This window comes from Falco cherrug, chromosome 8 (genome assembly GCF_023634085.1).
Source record: "Falco cherrug isolate bFalChe1 chromosome 8, bFalChe1.pri, whole genome shotgun sequence".
NCBI classification, from domain to species: Eukaryota; Metazoa; Chordata; class Aves; order Falconiformes; family Falconidae; genus Falco; species Falco cherrug.
The window spans coordinates 1745940-1769756 of NC_073704.1; the positions used below are offsets into that span (position 1 = coordinate 1745940).

At 39.8% G+C, this 23817-nt stretch overlaps 1 protein-coding gene across 5 annotated transcripts; it reads left to right on the forward strand.

Moving 5' to 3' along the window:
- Window positions 1-710: 710 nt before the first annotated feature.
- Window positions 711-23817, forward strand: SF3B1 (splicing factor 3b subunit 1). 5 transcript variants are annotated; one of them, XM_055718097.1, is made up of 25 exons: window positions 711-871; window positions 6216-6382; window positions 7705-7806; window positions 8459-8573; window positions 10418-10497; window positions 11627-11794; window positions 11961-12195; window positions 12971-13183; window positions 13562-13683; window positions 14341-14538; window positions 14630-14731; window positions 15997-16176; window positions 16608-16694; window positions 16824-17094; window positions 17384-17529; window positions 17643-17789; window positions 17950-18075; window positions 18478-18699; window positions 18946-19128; window positions 19224-19335; window positions 19422-19542; window positions 19970-20101; window positions 20961-21233; window positions 21726-21942; window positions 23186-23817. In XM_055718097.1, the coding sequence occupies exons 1-25, from the start codon at window positions 844-846 to the stop codon at window positions 23342-23344; spliced, it is 3906 nt and encodes a 1301-aa protein (XP_055574072.1). In that variant the 5' UTR covers window positions 711-843; the 3' UTR covers window positions 23345-23817. The 5 variants fall into 5 exon arrangements, 4 of the variants coding, with proteins under 4 accessions (XP_055574072.1, XP_055574075.1, XP_055574073.1 ...); XM_055718099.1 differs by lacking the exons at window positions 711-871; window positions 6216-6382; window positions 7705-7806 and adding an exon at window positions 10046-10101 and having other exon boundaries at window positions 8557-8573; XM_055718098.1 differs by lacking the exons at window positions 711-871; window positions 6216-6382; window positions 7705-7806 and having other exon boundaries at window positions 8759-10497.

The window sequence follows — 23817 nt, forward strand, 5'->3', positions numbered from 1 at the left end:
AACAATTTCTGTTTCCATTCCCACTTAGGTCACATTTCATAAACCTCTGATCATGCCTCCTACACTCTTCTAGGCTGTGTCAAGTTTGTCCACATCTGTCCGACTGCAGTCCCAGAGGGAGCTCCGTCACCGCGCACTCCATCAGCGGCTCTGTGCCCAGTGGAATGATCGCTTTCCAGGTTTTATAGGCAATGCCAATTTACTGGCCTGGAACTGGATTTTCCTCCTCTGCAGTGGCATGTTGCTGCTGATGGACATTTAGCTTTGCTCTGCTGCCCATGTGATCACTTTCTGATTATTCATGGCTGTTTCGAATTCATACACTTGATTTCAAATTCCAGTATGTAGAATTTTTTGCTTTTTGTTCGTAATTAAGTTCACCTTCTTCATCTTGAGACTGTTTCTCGTACGGATCGATGTAAGACGATTCGGAATCCCTTCTCCCACCTGCTAGCAGCTTTGGCCAGTTCGGTGCCACCTGCCAACGTTAGCCAGACGGCTTCCACGCCCCCTGGCAAGCCCCGACTGAAAGGCTGACCTGCCCGCAGAGCCGCCCGCAGTCCCGCCCTGTGGCAGTATACCTATATGGGCTTTATGCCGGGGGTGTGGCCGTGCCCCCTGCCCCGCCGCGCTGCCGTTGGCTCGCCGCGCCGTCCATCACCGGGTGGGCGGGCACTGCCCAGCCGCTGGAGCGACGCCCGCCGTGCGCCGGCACCGCGCTTGCGCGAGGCGCGCGGCGGGAGGCCCCGGGCCGCGCTCGCGCACTGCGCTCCCGGCCTTCCCTCGTAGCGGAAGTGGCGGGGCCGCGCCAGTTCCGCCTCGGCGTTGTTGGCGCTGCACAAAATGGCGAAGATCGCCAAAACCCACGAAGGTAAAAAGCCCGAAAAACAGCCGCCGCGGCGCCCCGCGCCCTGCCCTGGGCTTCGCGTTGTGTTTCTCCCCGGCTGTGGGCAGCGTCAGGCGCGGCCTCGGGGGCGGGGGCCGGGCGGGCTGGCCCTGCGGCGGGCGGGCCGGGCCCGTTTGTAATGGCGTCTCTGCTTGTGTCACCGCCATGCCTGGGCCGCCGCCTGGCGCTCGGGGGCGGGCGGGGGGGGGGCACAGCGGACCTGAGGGGGGATGTCTTCCGCTGTGCACGGCCCGAGGGGTAGTTGACGGGCCCGCGGGGGGGTGAGGGGAGCGGGTCGGTTAGCTCCGGTTTTGTCCCGGGGCCGGCGGCGGCGCTGAAGCGCGGGTCCCTGCCGGGCTGCCGCCGGGGCCGAGCGGCGCTTCCCCGGCGGGTCGGCCCTGAGCCGCTGCGCGCCCCTCCCCTCCCCGCCGGGCCGGCCCCGCCGCCCGGTGCGCATCGCGCCGCACGCCTCCCCGTCCCCCCACGGGGCTATTCCCTCGCCCGCCCCTCGGGCCGGCGCCGCAGCGGCAGGGCCGGGGATGCAGGGCGGGCGGGTGCTGCCCGCTGGGAGCCAGCATGGCTCCGGCTGGGACTGAGCGCCGTGCCGAGTGGTGCTTGCGGGGAAAAGTGCCTCGGAGGAGGAGAAAAAGCAGCGCGAGGTCTCCGGCGCTCCAGCTGCCATTTTAGCGCGGGGGCTTGGGCCGGCTGGGTCCTCCCGCCGCAGCGCGCTGGTCCCAGGGCTTCAGCGGCAGGCCCGGGGGCAGGCTGCGCCCCAGCTGCTCTGTGGCCGCCCCGCTCCCGGCTCTTCGTAGCACGCAGCAGAGCTTTCTTCACGGACAGCGGCTGTGGCTTGCCCTGCTCTGAAATAGCTTCGGGCGAGGGAGAGTAGCTTTTAGGATTTTACCACTTCCGCTGTTTTTCGCCTTTGGGTTTTTACGTGTGTTTCTGTGTATGATAGGCGATCTGCTGCATTTTGTGTTAGTGACATCAGTGATTCACTAAGCAGAGGCCGCTGCAGAGTGTCAGTGCTGTGAGGTGGGCAGGCACCCAGGCAGTCCTCACCTTTGGGAGTAGGGAGTTTCGCGCTGAGAAAACTTTTCAAATGGAGAGGCATCATCTCCCGTGGAAGCGAGGCCAATGTAGTCTTTAATGCTGCAGATCTAATTGAATTTATGGATGAAGAAAAGCTTGAACTGTTGTTCTCACTTTTTAAAAAATTTAATATTTTTTTTAGCATTCTAGAACAACATTCTGTTTTGAATTACAGAAACTGCCTTTTTTCTTTATATCCTGTAACATGCATAAGGTTTGTGTGAGATACCCAATATTATCCATCACAGTATTACCCTTCACGTTATCCACACATAACTCTGCCTCTCATATTACTTGAAGAGCTTCTAATAATAAAATAGTAGAGGAGTAGTTGTTTTTTGACTTAAATTGGTTATTTATTGAAGCAGATGGTGGTCTCTTGACTTTAATAAAAACATTGACATGCATCCGGTTGCCTGGTGTTTTGATTAGCTTTATCAGAACAGGTTTTAAGGGGTGGTGGTGGTTAGGTAGTTAAATAAAAAAATAACGTATAACTGGGTATGATCATGTAATGTCGATCTTTCCCAACATGGGGGTATTAGCTGAACACCTTGATTATTTTTCTTCCGAGTTCTATCCTGTCTTACTTTCTTCAGCTCCTGACAGATTTTCCAAATTGGGTTGTTACTAAATTGTCTTAGAAGATTTTTTTACGTCTTTGTACTGTTTGTTAAATACTTGTTGATTGATCTGTTCAAGATGCAACTTGAAAGAGGTCTGAAAACAGTGTAGATTGTTTCAGTTAATAGTTTGAGGAGGAGCTCTTTGTTATAGGCTGGGAAGTAAAGTTTTAAATGGCAGCTTATGAATGCTCAATAAATGCTTGAGTTCTGAATGCTGTCTAAGGCAGTTTTTAATTTGTATAATTTTTTTCTTGCGCAGAAGAGATGTCCAAACCTAATAGAGAGACTTAACATGTATGAGAGTGTTAAAGCAGCTAGAAATAAAGCTGCAGGGGGCAAGCTAAACGTGCAAAAATGTGATAAGGCATGAAAACATAGAAGCTGTTTATGCTGTAAAATACTGCTTTAGTACAGGATCTGATTAGAGTGGTTTTTGTTTTTGTTTTTTTAAATGCTGAATGTCTTACACTCCAGACATTGCAAGTAGACCTACATGTACGGTAATGGAGTGTGTATTTTGAGAAAGGCTATCATGATCTGGCTGTGAGCTGGATTCTCAGTGACTTTGAGTTCAGATATGTTGAATTTAATAATATTCAACATTTTTAGTAACTTTTAATAAACACAGTTGATTTGAAACTTCTTTTAAAATACCAAAATATATTAAATAGAGTAAAATACAGAAAAAGGAATGATCAGTAGGATATGGGATAATATATCTCCGTGCCTGATACCTCCTCCTTTTTTTTTTTTTTTTTTTTTTTTTTGGAAGTCCCACTCCCTTTACTGTTTCTTTGTCTGACTGAAGTTTGTTTTAGTCTTGGTTGACTAAAGCATCCAACAAGTACTTTGCTTTACACAATGTATTAAGCTTTGTGATGACTCTTAATTTGATTTGTATTTCAGTGCTTTGTTAAATAGGGTATGAGCTTTTTAAGAAAATGCCAGTTAGAGCATAATGCATAGCATTAGTTGAAAACTATGGTGGCTATAAGTGTGAGGGTTTGTTAACCCTATAGACCCTGTGTAGACTTTTTTTGCGGTGTAGATAACCCAGCAGGTTTTGCTGTAAGTAAATGAAAGTGCTGCTTAGTCTGCAAACAGTTGTAGTCATTCTAATTTAAAGGAGACCAATAGTAAATGACATCTATACCCTCTTCAGTAAATGCAGCTATTTAAGAATAAAATAAGAGAACAAGGTCTTAGTATGTAAAGTGTTGGTAAGAATTACTAATAGAAAAATATTTTTGTTCTAATGCTTGTGCTGCAGAAATCCCACAATTGTTTTAATAGACTTTGTGGATGGTAGTAGTGGTGGGAGCCCAGGCAAAAGCAAATCTCTGTGACCCATTCCTGCATGGCAGGGTACTTACTGGTGCTTTATTTGGCTGAGCTGCATGGTCCGATTGATTCAGTGGATAGATGGTGGAAAGGCTTTTGCATTGTAGGCAAGATCTGTAGGGTTTTTTTGTGTTGAAGTTGACAGCTATGGATGCACAACCAGCACTTAATATGCTACTAAAGAGGCAGTGTGTTCTAGTAACTGCTCTTTAGCAATAAGAAACAATGTCATTGTACTCTAAAAACACTTGGTGCCAGTACTGTTGTCCTAAAGCTTCCCTTGCTGCCAAGGTATTCCCTTTCACCCCAGTGCTGCATTGCACCAGGCTGCAAAAGGAATCGGGAACTTGATCTGCTCTTCGGAATAAACAGAAGTAACCAGAAAATCTGTGAGCGAAATATTTGAGTTGTATCGGTTCCACAGCCACACCACAGGACCACTTCACAAAACTGGAATACCTTAAGACAACAGTGGTAAATGGGATGCGTGTGGTGTGTCTCTGAAGATGATCTGAGACCTCTGAAGGCAAGGGAGGGATCCCTGATTCGGCAGTAGCTTCTTTCTGCTGCTTCTCCAGGGAGTGATGTATTGGGGAACAGTGTGTCTCAAGGTTTGGACTCTGTGGAATCCCCAGTGCTGTGCAGATTTTAGGAGGAGTTCTGTGTACCTGGGGGCAGGATTCAGCAGGGGTTCATGGCCAGCAGCATAAGGCTCTTGTCCGGTTTCAGCTTCTTTGAGTCACAGGCAGATACCATGAATTTCTGTAACACAGAGATGACTGTCCAAGTTACTGTGTGCTAGATACCTGCAGAAGTTCAGTGGGAGCCCTTAACTGGCTGGAGCAAGATCCTCTTTACCATCTAGTATGATGTATCTTCTGTGCTTGGGACTCTTGAGTTCACAAATGTACTTCTGCTGCCCAGAGAGGCTGCGCAGTCTCTTTCCCTGGAGACATTCAAAACCCTCCTGGATGCGACTCTGTGCAGCCTGCCCTAGGTGACTGCTTTAGCAGGGGGTTGGACTAGATGATCTCCAGAGGTCCCTTCCCACCCCGACTATTCGGTGTGACTCTGTGATGTCCAGAGATCCCTTCCAACCCCGACCATTCTGTGATACAGTCCAACCCTCCCGCTCAGGCATGATCCTTGGTATTCCTTCAGCCATGAAATGCAACTTGTGGGTATTTTTTTAGCCACAAAAATAATTGTTTACTGAAATTCGCATTGTATGGATAATTGTCTTTACGTACCTGCTGAATCAAAATTCAGATGGAAACAGTAATAATTTTTAGGGAGTTAGCTGTGCCTTAATGTACCTCCATCACAATTACATTTGTTGAAGACAGTTTGATTACTGTAACTTACTTTCTTGTTGCATTACAACAGGTAGGAAGAAAGCATGGTTTAATTTGGTTCCTTGTTTTCTGTGTTAACAAGTTAATGTTCTCTCCGAAAATACCAAATTTCTAAGGTCAAACATGACCACCAAAGTTGATAAGAGTCAGGCCTTGGTGTGTTAGAAGAATGAAGAGGCTCCCATTCATCCTGTTTAAATGTTTTTTTGTTATCAAGAGGCTCTTCAAAGAAGGTAGTGCAGGCAGGAAGTGTCATGAGTAAATAACATTTTAGCTGCCAGAGTGAAAAGAAGCTGGTCCTTTTTTTCTTTCTTTTTTTTTTGGGGGGGGGGGGGGGGGAGTGGGGGCTACTTTGTTATTTGCCATATTAAAGAGGTTTTTTTCCTTTGTTCAAAGATGATATAGATTTGCAATATGTTAGATAACACAATAGAGTGTTGTTTTATTAAATTTTCTCAGATTTGACAACTCATGTAGTAGCTCTTCTGAACAGATTTGTTTAAATTAGCAAAATGAGTTTGTTAATTGGTGATAACATTTTAAAAGGCTTTTAAAATGAATTACATTCACTGAGAAAGTGTTGTGTTAGTGTAGTGTTGAGAAATAATACTGCGGTATAAATTGCCTTCTCTGCCGTTGCTGTTGGAAGATGAGGTACATTGACAGTTGGGTTTGAATAGTTTGCTCTAGGCCATACAACTGAAGTAGTCTGCTGGATAATACTATAATAATAACTAAGAAAAAGCTGCTTATAAATATCATGATTTTATAGCTTTCTGTGTCATTTTTTATTACTTAGATATAATTGAAATAGGGTGAAAAACTCAATTTGCTGTACATAGTAACATGAATATTACATTTTGTGTATATGCATAAAAATACCTTTTTTTTTGTGTGTGTGCGTTTTTACCCTAGATATTGAAGCACAGATTCGAGAAATTCAAGGAAAAAAGCCTGCCCTTGATGAAGCACAAGGAGTAGGCCTTGATTCTACAGGATACTATGATCAAGAAATTTATGGTGGCAGTGACAGCAGGTTTGCTGGATATGTCACTTCTATTGCAGCAACTGAATTGGAAGATGTAAGTGATTTTATATATTTGTATATGTAGGGCATGCATTCCAAGTATTTTGGAATTGATTTTATGTAATTTTTAATAGCAGTTGCTAAAGTAAAAGCAGTTACTGATATTTAAAGCCATACAGAAGTAAATATGTCTTATCAGAGAAGCTCTTGAGTTCTAAGTCAGGCTTGTACATCATTGTGCTTTGAAAGTCATGTAGGCCTAAGCAGAAGACAAAAAGTGGTGGCCTGGTACATAATCAGTGTCAGCCTTGAATGGAATAATTAATATTGTTCTGTTGTTGCTGCCAAGATGAAAAATGATGGTGAAAAAGTGTAATAAAACTTGGGCCAACAAACCGAAGTGACTGTTTTAAGGTTTCTATTTCTTTGCATGCGATTTGAGAGCAAATTTTGAGAATTGACTTTTTCACTGTATTATGTTCTCCTTGTGTATCCTGCTTGTAAGATTATGTTAATTTCTAATGTCAAACATTTGATCACATTTTCAGTTGTAGGAGCAGTAAGAGACTACAGTTCTGACCATAAATACATAGGAAACTACAGATTAAACAGAGTGAATGGTATTTTTAAGAGGAATGAAGATTGTTATGTTCAATTTAGTATTAGTTAATACTATTTTTTTCTAGTGATGTATTATGTCATCTGCAGATTTATAAGAATTCCCTAATTAAAAACTTCCATTACAGGATCTCACAAAAATCAGTTCATACTTTTAAGAGCATTTTTTCTTTTGGGTTGCTGTAAATTATTGCACAGAAACTGGCTACTGATGTGAGAAAATAGATTGTGAAAGCATCTAATGCATTCTGAGTACTTATTACTGCTATTGTGATTGAGAAGGTATAGCTAAATTAACATTAATGTATTTCCGAAGTTTTCAGTTTCTGAAGCTTTTTCTGTAGGGTTGTCTACTGAAGTTTTGTTCTATATCTAGCTGACTTTTAAGAAAGAATAGTTTGAATTTCTGCGCACCAACTTTCCCATACCAACTAAGGAGCTGTATCAGTAGCGCTAATGTGAAATACAGACTTTTTGTGTAACTAGCGTAGACGGTATACTTGATTAAATGTAGCATATTGCAGAATACTTGAGTTTTGTAGAGAAAAAGTAGTCTTTTTAGTCATGTGGGTAGGTTTATCTGTTTTAGCAGTTTGGGAGTAATAAAACAAGCTATATGAAGAAGCTTGCTAAAATTTAGAATTAGCTATTCTATTTGTCTGTTTTCATCTTTTCTTTGACCACAGTATGTTAATTTGACATTAGTTTATCTAAATATAATATTAACACAACAAATTCACCATGTCTTTTTATTGACAGGATGATGATGACTACCCTTCTACCAGTTTGCTTGGCCAGAAGAAGCCAGGGTACCATGCTCCAGTGGCATTGCTTAATGACATACCACAATCTACTGAACAGGTACATCTTAACTGAAGGCACAGTAAAATACTGTTGTAGATATTAAGGGCGAGAAGTGTCAGAGCGTTTTTGAGAGCAGGTCTTGTTTTCTGGATTTACATGCAAGGTGTGTGTAAAGGGATGTGGTATTTTATTTTTGCTTTAAGCTTGTTACTACTGCAGTTTAGAATTCCACAGGGTGATAACAACTGGTACTTCTGCATGTAAAAGGCAATGTGGGCATATACACTAAACTATCAAAAAATTTTTTTGTAGGTCAGATAATTCAAAAATGAAAAGAACTGGAAAACTTAATGTCTTGGACTGGACAACTGGAAAACTAAATGTAAAATTTAAAAACATATGAAGTAGCATTAAATCCCCCTGCCAAAAAAGGGGAATGACAGGCAGCATGGCAGGCTTTGGTAGCAAATGAATAAACTTAAAATAGCAAAGTTTTGTCAGAAGTTACTTCTAAGAAATTCTGTGTTTAAAACCAAACCAAAATTCCAGTCACAGAAGTAAAATTTATATTAACGTAGTGTTTTGACGTTCCTGCATAGCTGAGATTAAAAATAGTAATACTGAAAACAAATACAGGCTTATGGTCACCAGACACTTTTTGTGTTGTTCTTCTCACATATGTGACTAACAGGCTTTTTTCGGTTTTTAGTATGATCCTTTTGCAGAACACCGTCCTCAAAAGATTGCAGATCGGGAAGATGAGTACAAGAAGCACAGGCGGATGATGATAATTTCCCCTGAGCGTCTTGATCCTTTTGCAGATGGTAATTTCTTTTGACTTTTCTATACCCTCTATGAAATTTGTTGTCTGTAATTGTCTTTAGCCCTTTGATTTCTGTTGGCATGCTTATAAACTTAGTTTTGTTTTAAACATCCCCTTTTCATAGAGATTTGGTTGAAAACCTAGATGCCATATTCTTCATCTTTATAATACGAATTTTCTTTCCAGGTAGAAGGACAAGAAAATAATGAGCCATTGCCATAGAAACACAAAGGGTTAAAGGTTTCTCTTTTCATTTTGTTTTGGGTTGTGCATTATACTTTGAACAGCTTGTGTATTGAGTGCTCAAATTCTTTCAGTACCTTGAAAGTTTTCATTCCAAATCATAGATTTACAGGGTTACTGCTTTTGAAATGCTAGTTCTCAAAATAGAGCACCTTATTCTTACCATCCTATGTAAACTTAGGTGGTATAGCTAAAAGAAACAAAAGCATATATAAGACTTTGATACTATTAATAGTTCAAGTCTGTTCTGATAATTTTAGAATGCAAGTCAGGAAAAGGGGTATTAGTGGGTCTGACAGAAACTTTCTTCAGGTGAGTGAGTTTCACGTGTGGCAGTAAGGTGCCTGTTGGCTTAAAAATGGTAGCTATTTTGCAGGTTTTACAAATGAGAATTTCAGCCTGCATGAATTAATAGGGATATTAATTATTTTACTTGCTTAATTGTAATTGATATAAACATGTATTGTCAGCATTCACAGGCCCATACTAACTGTCCTTAATTTCTTTCCTACAGCAGTACTGCTATATGCCAGTCCTGTCTGCATTCTTAAGGGTGCAGTTCAACACATCCTGTGTAGATTATGGTGAAAAAGTATTCCAAAGGAAAGTCCTATCAAAGCTAGTGTCAGAATGACACAGCCAATTGGGCAATGATCTTCAGCATAGAAATGTTAAAGAAGTTTATTTTTTTCCCTAAATTATAATGCTATACCACTTGTATAGCAAACCTGCACATTTTTCTTAAAGAAAAGTGTTTTTCTTGACAAGTCTCATTTTTATAAAGTTGGGCTTCTTGTAAGGTATTTAAAAGCTTAATTAACGCAAGATACACAGCATAAACCAACATATGGTATACAAAACCCATTACCTGTGAGTATCATTGTGGTGGTGTATGTACTGTATTGCATTCAGCTCCCAATCACAGTTGTACCTTGAGAAGACAAGAGGGGGAAAATGTCATCAAACAGTTTTTTGGGGTGTTTTGGTTTGGTTTGGTTTGATTTTTTAAATGAAGCCCTTTTACAATATGACACTAGAAGATCTGGGAGACGTGTCCAAATTTGTCAAACTTATAAATGGGTCTATATGATAAAACATTTTGAACATTACTTAGGTATGCAGTAGTTATTTATAGTCAGATTACTAGGATTTAACAGCTTACACAAGGTAATGTTTTGAATATAAATATCTTTCCAAAGTGTTACTAATGGTAAAGAGATAATTTTCTAGGCTTCTATTCTGCTGCTTGAAGTCAGAACTGCTGATGGAGACAAAGGCACGAAAGTGTACGTATTCCGGATTAGCAACCCAGGAACCCATCACTTCTGAAGACTCTTAACTGTGTTGTCATTTTATCATTTATATCGGCTTTAAAATATTTGTTTGAAACTGCAGTAGTTATGTTTGTGTTCAAACAGGTTAAATTGATCAGCAAACTGAATAAACGTAAGATACATGTAATTTTTAAAATTTTCAATCAAAAAGTAAAATTAAATGATCATGGAATAATATAATATTAGAGCAGGACAATAGAAAAAGTCAGCGGTTTCTGCTTATCCTGTACTCATTGTGCTCTATTCCTGTTGCTGTTCTCTTCTGCAGGAGGGAAGACACCAGATCCTAAAATGAATGCCAGAACATACATGGATGTTATGCGCGAACAGCATTTAACAAAGGAAGAGGTGTGTGGAGGGGAGGGTTTTCCACTTGAAGTTTGTTTCATTTTACAGCCTTTGAAAGTGTGTTATAAGGAAGGGAGAATGGAAGTTCTGTTGACTTTTTTTGTCTTAATGAGTCCTTTTCTTTGGAAAATCCTGTTCTTTGTGTGTTGAAAGTTAGTAGAATTTAAAGATGAAAGTTTCGAAAAAACATGCGTTCTATACAGTACCTAAACAATGGAGGGAGAAATAGTCTCAATGTATTTTAGTCTGGATTTTTTTTATATCACGTGGAATTTTTGTTAATTTTTTTTCAGAGGATGAAAGACAAAAGCTAACGGTCACTGAGAGGTATTTAGTGTCAGAGGTGTTTGTTTTTGTGAGCTGTGTAAAGGGAGTCCAGGGAGGTTTTAAAGGGCTTTTGTTGAAGCACTGAAAACAGATATTGCAGTACTAAGAACTGGTGCAAGATTGACATTTTATTTTAAATACTAAAAGAAAAAAAAAAAGTAGTAAAAATACGTGCTTTATTCATGGCTATTAAAAATTCAAGAGGTAAGAAGATTCTGGTTATATAATCAAATTTATTGTGTAATACCTATGGTGCCACATTGTTAATTAGAGCAAGAGCTTGTAGTTCCAGTGACCTCTGTAGATTTACATTGGTTTACCCTACTTGACTTACCTTAATGAGGAATTAGTTTGTAATTTTGACAGTCTAAGTGCTTATGGATCCATTGATAAGTGAAAACCAGCCTGGGTCAGTGTGCTGTTGTAACAGCATCGTCTCAGATTTTTAAATAATAATTTCAGGGCTCTCTTAAGTCGTCGGATGTAAGTCAAATGAACACATTTTCTAACTCATCCACCTTTAATTTACAGAAGCAGAACTTGTTTGAAACAGATGTGTAATGATTTTTGAGGCACAGATAGAGGTAGCAGAAACTGATAGCGCTCAAAATTCTCCATGCGTTCGTATTTGTCGTAATAATGGCTTTTATAAGAAATACGTTTAAAAACAGCACCTCCAAACATATGGCTGCTTTGTCAGTACAATACATTTGAGAACGACCTTGAAATTAGAACGGTAGCTAATTGCATGTTATTCCAGCAAACCTCTTTCTTATGTTTGTCTCATTCTGCCCTTGAATAGAGGGAAATTAGGCAACAGCTAGCTGAAAAAGCTAAAGCTGGAGAGCTTAAAGTCGTCAATGGAGCCGCGTCTCAGCCACCTTCAAAACGCAAGCGGCGCTGGGATCAGACAGCTGATCAGACTCCTGGTGCTACACCTAAAAAGTTATCCAGTTGGGATCAAGCAGAGGTAATAATCCTAGTGAATCCTAGTGTTCATCAGTTTATCTACGGTAGACATTAGAGCTAATCCTTTTGAATTTCAGAAGTATCCTTTTCTACTGAAAATGAGTAACTAGCAGTCTCTTACTGTGTAGTATGAGAGAGATTAATACTTTCGATTTTGTCTGGTATAGACTCCTGGACATACACCATCTCTGCGATGGGATGAAACTCCGGGCCGTGCAAAGGGTAGTGAAACTCCTGGTGCCACACCAGGCTCAAAAATATGGGATCCGACTCCCAGTCATACACCAGCAGGAGCTGCAACACCTGGACGGGACACGCCCGGTCACGCCACACCAGGCCACGGAGGTGCCACTTCCAGTGCACGTAAAAATCGATGGGATGAAACGCCTAAAACAGAAAGAGGTATTTATGGTGAACTGGAACACGTGTTACACGTTTGGAATGGTTAATTGTATAGGATTTTTTCACCTTGGGTAAACAGTAGCTTTGGAAGTGTGACATCTAGTGGTTGGTGCGAGGTGGTGTTTCCGTCCGTGTTACAGCATTCAGCTCTGCCTGCTAGCTTAACTCGCATCGGGGAAAGCACCTCAGCTCAAAAATTGAATCAAAGTTTTGTGGTATGTCTATTGATGGCTTCAGGTTGGGATTTTAATGCGTCAAGGTCATTGTAAAGGAGCTGATGTTGAATTGCTTTTTGGAGTACACTTGTGTGTGTTGTTTTTGAACTGTTTTTTTTTTTAAGAAGTTAGAATTAAAAGAAGTTTTGGAAGCATTTTCTCACCTGCCTAATTTGAATTAGGCTCATGTGTAATGTAATGGTGAAATGCCGTTGCTCTTTAGTGCTTTTTTATCAAGGGGGTACATGAAGTATCTTTGTCCAATTTCTAAAACACCTGAGTTCCTGGTCTTTTTTAGAATCTTACTATTTATGCGAAGACTCAACAAGACAAAACATACTTATTTCATAGAATGAAGTTCTCTGTTGGATGTTTCTAGTGTAATGCCTGTGTTTTTTTCAATAGTCACCGAGGCAGTCTTTTTGTTTAGTGTATTTTTTGATACTTGTCCTCATGTCTACACAAATCAATGCGATACTGAAAATGGATTTGGATATTGATACTACAGTTGGAGTGTATACTCTTCAGCTTTCTGTGAAAATTGTTTTGTTTTTTCTTAGATACTCCGGGACATGGCAGCGGATGGGCTGAGACGCCTCGTACGGATAGAGGTGGTGACTCCATTGGTGAGACGCCAACCCCAGGAGCAAGTAAAAGAAAGTCGCGATGGGATGAAACACCTGCTAGCCAGATGGGTGGCAGCACTCCTGTTCTGACACCTGGCAAAACACCCATTGGTACACCAGCTATGAACATGGCAACTCCTACACCAGGTAAGCCTAGTCCATTCTCTGGGGCTTCACTTTTGTGGAAATGAAGCATTTATCTTTATATTATATTTTGAAGTAGATTTCTGCCTAAGATGTTCTTCTGCCATCAGTAGTATATGCTCAGTTTACCATTTTTTTATGCCTCCAGCAACTAATTTCTGGAGGGGAATCGAGATGAAGGTTATACGTCTGTTCCTGTTCAGTTTAGTTGGTAAAAATATGATGAAAGTCTCTAAAAGTACTGACTTCTTACTGGCTACAGTTTTCAAGTGCTGTGGAAACTTTGGCTTGAGTGCACTTCAAGATTAAGTAAACAAGTCATCTCCTTCTGCATAAAGAAGATTTTTTTTTTTAAAATAATTTTTTAACATTTGAATGTAGGTCATATCATGAGCATGACTCCTGAACAGCTGCAGGCTTGGCGCTGGGAAAGGGAAATTGATGAAAGAAACAGACCACTTTCTGATGAAGAATTGGATGCTATGTTTCCAGAAGGATATAAGGTAATTTATCTGGATTAAAATACAGCAAACAATCATCTGGTTTTTCTTTTGCCAGGGGATATTGATTTTTTTTTTTTTTTAACATTTTCTTCTAACCAAGTTGTCCCAGAAGTAGAATGTTTCACCTTAAGTATTGATTATTGGTTGTAGATGTTTGTTCAGTTTGGTTACTGATTTATTGTAAATCCATTAGAAAGGGAGAATGAAAGGTGATCTCAAGAGCCAGTCGGTCATTATTCTGCTTGTCAATGTTGGGAATGCCCGTCAAGGCTAGAAATCAGCTCCGAATGGATTGATAAAATTAAAGAAAAACATGGAAGAGAGTCACAAATTCTAGGTCAGCAAGTATGCTGTGTTTATACAGATATGAATTGATTCTTGAATATTTTGTAAAGAGACTTTGAAGTTTGTTATTCAAGCTCTCAGCAGTGGAAGTGAGTTTTCTTCTGAAAGACTGTCAATACAGGATAAGCACGGATATAAACTGGCACAGTGAATTTGTTTGCGTTGCTGTGAACATGGGATCTACTGTGTGCAGTAACACTCACACAAATCCCCAAACACATAAAATGGAAGTTCAGTAATGTTTTGTATTTGATGCCTTCCTCTTTTTATATATCTGTTATGATAAAATAAATTTTATTCTTTCTTCTGTAGGTTCTTCCCCCACCAGCTGGTTATGTACCTATTCGTACTCCAGCTCGCAAGCTTACAGCAACTCCAACACCTTTGGGTGGTATGACTGGATTCCACATGCAGACAGAAGACAGAACTATGAAGAGTGTTAATGACCAGCCATCTGGCAATCTTCCATTCCTAAAACCAGACGATATCCAATACTTTGATAAACTGCTGGTAAATGAGATATCATTCGTGCTGATTAAAGTTTCCTGATTTCTTTTGAATATGTAGCAGTGCTTATTTATGTATCTGGAATTACTTGTAGGTTGATGTTGATGAATCAACTTTGAGTCCTGAAGAACAGAAGGAGAGAAAAATAATGAAATTACTTCTGAAAATAAAGAATGGCACACCTCCCATGAGAAAGGTAAGACTAATTGTCAGATGCGTTTTATGTAATTACATTTTCAAAAAAATCTATACTTGCTTTCAGGTTTAGTTTCAGTTGTCCATGGGATTCTCTTTAAGGTAATCTCCTAAAGTTTGCTATATGTTGTGGTTTAACCCCAGCTGGCAACTAAACACCGCACAGCTGCTTGCTCACTCATTGGCGGTGGGAGGAGGGGGAGAGAATCGGAAAAGAGATAACTCATGGATTGAGATAAGAACAGTTTAACAGTTGAAATATTAGTATAGTAACAATATAATGAAAAGGAAAATATCAACAACATAAAAAGAAACACCAAGATAGACAAGTGATGCATATGAAAAACAATTGCTCACTGCTAACTTTCCCAATAGTTCACATGCTGTGCATGATGCCGTACAGTATGGATTATCCCTTTGGCCGGTTGGGGTCTGCTGTCCTGGCCGTGTCCCCCACAACTCCTTGTGCCCCTAAGCCTGCTCGCTGTTGGGGTGAGGAGCAGAAAAGCCCTTGTCTTTGTGCCAGTACTGCTCAGCAATAACTAAAACGTCCCTGTATTATCAATACTGTTTCCAACACAAATCCAAAACCTAGCCCATACTAGCTGCTATGAAGAAAATTAACTCTATTCCAGCCAAAACCAACACACCTGTTAAGTGCTTTTTTCCTCCTCTCTGTGTGGCTTTTTTTGTCACTCAATGTAATTCAGTATGGCTGCTCTTTGTATAGTAACGTTGGTCACTAAATAGTACGTGGCCTCACTTTTTTTCTACAGTTATGAGAAACTAGATTTATAGTGCCTTTTGCTTACAGGGCTTTGTAATTTTCTGTTTTTTCCTTGTTACGCTTACATTAGCAGTGTTAGCTCTCACTTAAGTTTCAGCCTTGCACATTCTGCAATACCTTGGCAGTCTTTTCTGTACAGTTTTGCTCTGAACTGACCATAGCACCAAGCTGCCCAGATGCAAGTAAGTGCTGTGTAAGCTACTTTTCAGATGGAGCCGTTCTAAATACTAGACCAGGAGCATGCTTTTCTTGAAAACTGAGTATCTGGGAGCTAACATCAGAGTGTTTCTCTTGATGCATTTGCTTTTAAACAGATTAGCGTAAAATTGTTTGAAGTAGAGTTTTGCAGTGGTAGGAGACAGTATTTTGAAGCCTGTGGTTACAGTGAATTACATTTTAACTTCGTTAGTATCTACCTGTTTTGTAATGGTTCAGTGTTGTTTCTTAGTTTTACTGATAGGCTGTTTGGTTTTGTTTAGGCTGCATTGCGACAAATTACTGATAAAGCACGGGAGTTTGGAGCAGGGCCATTGTTTAATCAGATTCTGCCTCTGCTGATGTCACCGACACTTGAAGATCAGGAGCGTCACTTGCTTGTCAAAGTCATCGACAGAATTCTTTACAAACTGGATGATTTGGTCCGACCATACGTACACAAGGTTTGTTGCAATTCACTATTTCATCTCTGATTTGCTTTTTCTGATCGCTGCTGGAGAAGTGTCTATTTTATTTGCATACCAGAAGAGGACGATACTATGTTTTTTTAAAATAATTTGCTTTCATACGTCTTTTTAAGCCATGCTTCAAGTTCTTGTAGTGTGATCGAAGTGTGGGCTTCGGCATTAAGGCGCGATATAAAAAATGTTACAGGCATACTTGGGGATCTTATCTGCAAAGTATCTCCAGTCTAGGTCCTGTAGAGACAGAGAGATGTAACAAAGAGCATAATAAATTTAACTTTTTTCCCGTCAAGATAAAGATTTAAGCTTGGATCCATAGAATCACCTTCTGTTTCATGGAATCTAGTAGGGCAAGAAATACTACTGAAAGTATTAATGAAAGGTAATAGTAATTTGTTCATCTCTTTCAGATCCTTGTCGTTATTGAACCACTGCTGATTGATGAAGACTACTATGCTAGAGTGGAAGGCAGAGAAATTATTTCAAACTTGGCTAAGGTAAAGCTTCCATCCTTCGTTAAGGCACTGAATTAGCTTACATATAGGTGTGTGTTTATAGGCATGGCAGAAGAATTAACTATGCCGTTTGTAAATCCAAGTGGTATGTTCTTTATGTTTTTCCTTCAGGCTGCTGGCTTGGCGACAATGATCTCCACAATGCGACCTGATATCGACAATATGGATGAATATGTCCGAAATACAACAGCTCGAGCCTTTGCTGTTGTTGCTTCTGCTTTGGGCATTCCTTCTCTGTTGCCCTTCCTGAAAGCTGTCTGTAAAAGCAAAAAATCCTGGCAGGCTAGGCATACCGGCATCAAGATTGTTCAGCAGATTGCTATCCTTATGGGTTGTGCTATATTGCCTCATCTCAGGAGCTTGGTTGAAATTATTGAACACGGTAAGTTTCTGCATTCCTAGGCAAAGATTTATTATTATTTCTTTAATTAGCTTCATATTTGGAAAATTTTCTGTACCCCAGTGAGGCACAGTGATAGTGAGGACCTTGTTTTGTGTGTTCTTTTGATGCTGAGAAATAATTCAGCTGACTCTGAAGGAGGAGCAGTGGTTCAGTTTTCCTCAAAATGAGTTAATCCCTTTTATACTGCCCCTCTGTTTTTGCTGTTTTGAACTCAAGGAGTTCAAGAACACGAGTACAAGAAGTAGTACTGAATACTATTCTCTTGCAGGTCTGGTGGATGAGCAGCAGAAAGTTCGCACCATCAGTGCTTTGGCTATTGCTGCTTTGGCAGAGGCAGCCACTCCCTATGGTATTGAGTCATTTGATTCTGTTCTGAAGCCTTTATGGAAGGGTATACGTCAACACAGAGGAAAGGTATATCTAAATCCTTTAGTATTTAGTAATTTGGATGTATTTGGATGTAATTTGGATGAAATGGATGTGTATCTTCTGTAACTCGCTAAAGACACATTTCTGCATTTAAATAGGGTTTGGCTGCCTTTTTGAAGGCTATTGGTTACCTGATTCCACTCATGGATGCTGAGTATGCAAACTATTATACCAGAGAAGTCATGCTAATCCTTATCAGGGAGTTCCAGTCTCCTGATGAAGAGATGAAAAAAATTGTGTTGAAGGTATGTCAGAACGATTGTTTAGTATTAATACAAAACATATGTATTTTATCCTTTTCTTGAAAAAAAACCCCACAAACCAACCTCAAACCAAGCCAAAACAAAAAGACCCCACCCAAACCCTACACACAATTAAAATTGTTGAATTTTTATTTCCTGTCAGGTGGTAAAGCAGTGCTGTGGTACGGATGGTGTTGAAGCAAACTACATTAAAACAGAAATCTTGCCCCCTTTTTTCAAACACTTCTGGCAGCACAGAATGGCATTGGACAGAAGAAATTACAGACAGGTATTTTGTTTTTTTAGTTGGAAAATTACTTACAGTAGAATAAAATTCACATTTAGAGTGTTTATTCAGGCTAGATGCTTGATTTTGCCTTGTATGTTGTGAAACTGAATTTTGTTTGGACTAGTAATTTAGAAGTTGCATAGGCAGAAGATTCACTGGGTTTCAGGAGCAATCAAGGCATTTTACATCTGTGAATAGAGTCTACACCAGTTGTAAGGGGGGTAGTTCACCCCATTTGTGGTGTTTAGGACATTGGATGATTTCTAAAGGTAAAAGCAGTTGTTCATAGCAGGCTTAACATGCGTGGTGCTGTCTCTCCCCTTCAGAGTAGGGAAGCTTATTTTCAAGATGTAGAAAGTTGATTTTAACAATGGTTGCTTATTTAATGTTTGCATATTTCAGTTGGTTGATACAACTGTGGAGCTGGCAAATAAAGTTGGAGCAGCAGAAATTATTTCCAGGATTGTGGATGATCTGAAAGATGAGGCTGAGCAGTACAGAAAAATGGTCATGGAAACAATTGAGAAGATAATGGGAAATCTGGGGGCAGCAGACATTGATCATAAACTGGAAGAACAACTTATTGATGGCATCTTGTACGCCTTTCAGGAGCAGACCACGGAGGTATGGCCAGGGATATTCAGTGTGTGGTTCGCTGTAGTTGTAAGCTAGATCACTGTTAGTTGTACAGAAATATATGCTTCTAAATTACATTGTTAGAATCCTTTTTTAGATGTCAATGCTCTAATTGATGAAATTCAGAAACCAGCTCTGGAAAGTTAGCATTTCAATAGCAATTTTAACGATGTCAAGTTTAATTAAAATGTAGTGTTGCTTTTGGTCTGATTTTTCTATTGTTTTTACACACAGGATTCTGTGATGCTGAATGGTTTTGGCACAGTAGTTAATGCTCTAGGCAAAAGAGTGAAACCCTACTTACCACAGATCTGTGGTACAGTCTTGTGGCGTCTGAACAACAAATCAGCTAAAGTTAGGCAGCAGGCTGCTGACCTGATCTCTCGTACTGCAGTTGTCATGAAGACTTGTCAAGAGGTATTGTATTGACTTCTCCTACGAAGTTTGCTGTGGTATGTCATGGTAATGAGAGAGAGAAAAATTAATTTGTAAATATTTTTACTTGGCTGTAGGAAAAACTGATGGGACACTTGGGTGTTGTGTTGTATGAGTACCTGGGTGAAGAATATCCTGAAGTACTGGGCAGCATCCTCGGAGCACTTAAAGCTATTGTGAATGTTATAGGTATGTTTGTGTATTGATTACATGCCCGTTCAAGAGCAAAATGAAAAGGCATTATAAAACTAAATATGCCTTTCTGAATCCAACAGGAATGCACAAGATGACGCCACCAATCAAAGATCTCCTGCCACGGCTTACACCTATTTTGAAGAACAGACATGAGAAAGTACAGGAGAACTGTATTGATCTTGTGGGGCGCATTGCAGACCGGTAAGCTGACCAATGATAAAATATTTGACCCTCTGGGCAGTTATTGTAGCAAAAGCTGAAGTTAAGTATCAGGTTTGGCATCTGGGTATTTATTTTTGTATCTCTTGATATTTTTGAAGTTGTGCATAAAGCTTAAGATGAGGTACTTAGCAGAGAGTCTTTTGAATGTATTGTAATGATATTATTTTGCAACTCTTTGTAAGAAATGTGTTGTCCGTGTGTGTATTCTAAGTTTGCATGAAATATAGTAAGTTTTGAGTACACTGTTAACCAGTGAAGGTCTGTGTTAACAGATAACTGATTAAAGAAATTGCTTAAGCAGTTACTCTTCTGTTGATAGCAAATAGAACAGGTACTGCCATTTATGTGGTATTACTTAAAAACTTCTAACATCACTGAACAGGTAACTCACTGTATTCTCTTTCAGAGGTGCAGAATATGTTTCTGCAAGAGAATGGATGAGGATCTGCTTTGAACTGCTTGAATTATTAAAAGCTCACAAGAAAGCTATCCGGAGAGCCACAGTGAACACTTTTGGTTATATTGCAAAAGCAATTGGGTAAGTTGGTTTTAATGTTTACCCGCTTCTGCACGCAGTTACCTAACATGCTGGCAGTTGTGAGTGTTCTCGTGAGAAATATTCGAACGTATCTGGTTAACTTGTTAAATGTGTAGACCTGATTTTACTCATTTTGTAGGAGGACAATACAGTCGCCTGTCTTCATCAGTATGGGGTGCTGTACTTTTGAACTAAACCTGTAGGTTAGCAAGCTTAGCGTCTTAGTTTGGTAGCAAGAACTGTTTGCTTCATGACTTTTTGATAGTGATATGCATTCAGACCCTCTCTGTATTTTTTTCGTAAACTCTTTTAAATACGCAATCTTTCTTTTTCCTCAAATCGATGCTTTTATTGATTTGAAAAGGATTTTTTGCCACCACAGTGACACTGCAAGTTGGCAATTAAAGCACAATTCCCATTGTGTGCGTTTTCTTAAATAAGTGGCTGATTATTGACTTAACGCAGATGCAGCCAGCAACCTAGGAATGCCATAAGCGCGCTTATCCATACAGGACGTTGCCCATCTCTCTCAAATGCATATCGTTTTAATACAGGTTTGTAATTACCTGTAGGATCAGAGTAGTAGTGGGGAGGCTACTGCTATTCTCCAGAGTTTACAGGAGACAGAACAGAAGGCAGGAAAAAGGCTAAGTCTAGATAGGAAAGTAAATAATGTTGGTAATGAAAATAAGATCACGCAGTTGCTCAAGCTGTCTTACAGTTTTGTGGTTTATGTTGTTTCCCAGTGATCTAAACTTTTTTGAGGGCTTAAGCCATGCTTTTCTGCCACTTGCTGTTTGAAACTCAGTTAAGTCCTCACTGAATCTCTTGACATGGACGTGCGTGTAATCTCTTCCAGACCCCACGATGTATTGGCCACACTGCTGAACAACTTGAAAGTACAGGAAAGGCAGAACAGAGTATGTACTACAGTAGCAATTGCTATTGTAGCTGAAACATGCTCACCTTTCACAGTGCTGCCTGCGCTCATGAATGAATACAGAGTTCCAGAACTGAATGTCCAGAATGGTGTGTTAAAATCTCTTTCTTTCCTGTTTGAATACATTGGAGAGATGGGAAAAGATTACATTTACGCAGTTACACCACTGCTTGAAGATGCTTTAATGGACAGGTGAGTGCATTTGGGTACAGTTAGCCATTGTCATATACTTTTAAGTAGTATGTAGCTGGGTCTTAACAAGAGCAAATGTGCCTGCTGTCCTTGTTTGCCAAAGATGTTAAGTGACCAGCATAATTTGGAAGCTGTTGCCTGCAAATAATTCAGATTGCATACTTCTATTTTACTAACCTTTGCTACTTTTGAAAACTAAAATGATACAAGCATCTTAATGTAAGAAGTCTTGATTCACTACAACTGCTTTTGATAATTTCTATTGTTAGTGCTTTTGCTGTGGAATTAGAACAAAGTAATTTGTCAGAAAACTCCCACCTCTTTTTTTAGTGTACTGATTTTTGTTACTCTGCCTCTTGCTGTCAATAAGTATAGGTTAAAAATGTGTATTAGTGCTTTCAAAAAAAAGTGTTATTGAAAAGAAATACTATGCTTGTCCAGTCGTGTTGCTTCTAAGTATAATTTATTAACAGGCCATTGTTCTCTTTGCAGGGATCTTGTGCACAGACAAACAGCCAGTGCTGTGGTGCAACATATGTCGCTTGGTGTTTATGGGTTTGGCTGTGAAGATTCTCTTAATCACTTGTTAAATTATGTGTGGCCTAATGTGTTTGAAACCTCTCCTCACGTCATTCAGGCAGTTATGGGGGCTCTGGAGGGCCTCAGAGTTGCTATCGGTCCCTGCAGAATGTTGCAGTATTGTTTACAGGTAAGTCCTCATGTGTGCTGGGGTAGCAGAGACCAGAGCTATCAGGCAGGGCTTCCTTCCAGGAGACAAAAAAGTCACCTGAGTAAGATTTCAGGCAAAGGGAAACAGTGTGGTTTTCTGTCTCTGTAAAGTATTCTTTAAACATGGTGTTCTGTGCCAAGGACTTCAGTAAGTGCAGTATGCAATAAACAGATGTTGGTATCGTGAGACAGCTGATCTCATTGAGGAGTTTGTGTAGAAGTAGTAGTTGACTTGCAAAATGGAAGCATCTCACAAATTTTGAGGATGCTAACTAATGATGGGGGAATAAATAGTGCAAGGGGTTATGAGAACGAGTGAGAAGTGAGATAAACGAGAGGGTAAGCTTAATATTAAATCAAGATTATTTGTCATTAGCCAAGAAACACTGTAAGGCGTTTAAAACTGTGTAAGAGTGAAGCATTAGAAAACAGTGCATTAATCAGAATTTATACCGTTACATCAACACTAGTCCATTCAGCTTCTGTCTGTGTGTACATGGTGGTAAAATCCAAAGGCTCCTTGTTTGTGTAATTGCACGTAACGGTTCTTGCTGTGCTGGCTATAGAACCTGAACTCAGGTAGTGGGTGGGAAGCAAGGATGACTGTAGTGTAGAGAAGATGTGACAGCTTTTTATTAATTATTTGCAGATACGGAATTTCACTGTGGGTTGGTTTTTTTTATGTGGAGGGCCTCAGCCTAAAGATACTGGCATCAGTAGGAAGGTGATAGAAGTCTCTTGCACAGTGTCTTTTTTTTGCAGATACTAATTGTATGTTCTTATTATATGGAACGGTTTTCTCTAGAGCTTTTAAAGTTACGCTGATTTGTTTAGGTCTAATAGTTTCTCTTGTATTCCTACCTAGTGTACTTTGTACAAATCACTATTAGCAGAGCCAAAGGTAAGACTCTGTTTCAACCAAATATACTGCAGGAGGTTTTAATTTTTACTTAAAAAGAAGAACACAAAACTAGATATACTTCATCTCTCCATGCAGAAAAAAGATAAGAAAATCTGTCTTTAAATAATGCTTTGTTACTGCTTGCTAGTTTAGATAGTCACAGATTGGCAGCGACACATTTAGTGTTCCTTCTTGGTTATAAGTGGTGCTAGTTACTATAATTGCTTTTTAAAATGCTTATTGTGCAAAACTTGATTAAAATCAGTAACAGATAGTTACAGCTTTAAGCTTTTAATAAATTTTGTTCTGTTCTGTTTTCTAGGGTTTGTTTCACCCTGCCAGGAAAGTCAGAGATGTTTATTGGAAGATCTATAATTCGATCTACATAGGATCACAAGATGCTCTGATAGCACATTATCCAAGGATCTATAATGATGAAAAGAACACCTATATTCGTTATGAACTTGATTACATCTTATAATCTTCTTGTTCAGTTGTTTGTGTTTAATGCACAGCTGTTCTTCAATTAAATGCTTCAGATTTGATGATGTAAAATTTTAAAATATTGGAGATCAGTATAGAGCTGGTCAGAGGCAGAGCTAGGTATCCAGTAGCATGATTTTTTAAATATGTCCTTGTTTTTTGATGTTAAACAGTTAAAGCCAGTAGTGACCAAGAAAACAGTGATTACCATGTACTGGAGGGATTTCATTTTGGATTCATCTTTATGAAGATTTAGATTTCATTCCTTGTGTTTAAAGGGGAAGTTTATTTGAGAAATAAACATTTGTGTATAAAAACTAATTTGTGTGTCGTTTTTGGACAGAGGGCCTTGTAAAACGAGTCCCTTTGGATTAAGTATTTGTTCATGTAATAAATAGGTGGCATAAAACACTTTCACCCTTTTTGTCATCCTCTAGCTTTTGAATAAATAAGAAAAATGTACAAACTGTA

Excerpts from the sequence above, each read along its gene's own strand:
- SF3B1 (XM_055718097.1), top strand. The coding sequence starts at position 844 with ATGGCGAAGATCGCCAAAACCCACGAAG. Across the intron at positions 13,684-14,340 it reads TGTTTCCAGAAGGATATAAG|GTTCTTCCCCCACCAGCTGG; the intron begins GTAATTTATCTG and ends TTTCTTCTGTAG. Across the intron at positions 20,102-20,960 it reads TATATTGCAAAAGCAATTGG|ACCCCACGATGTATTGGCCA; the intron begins GTAAGTTGGTTT and ends AATCTCTTCCAG.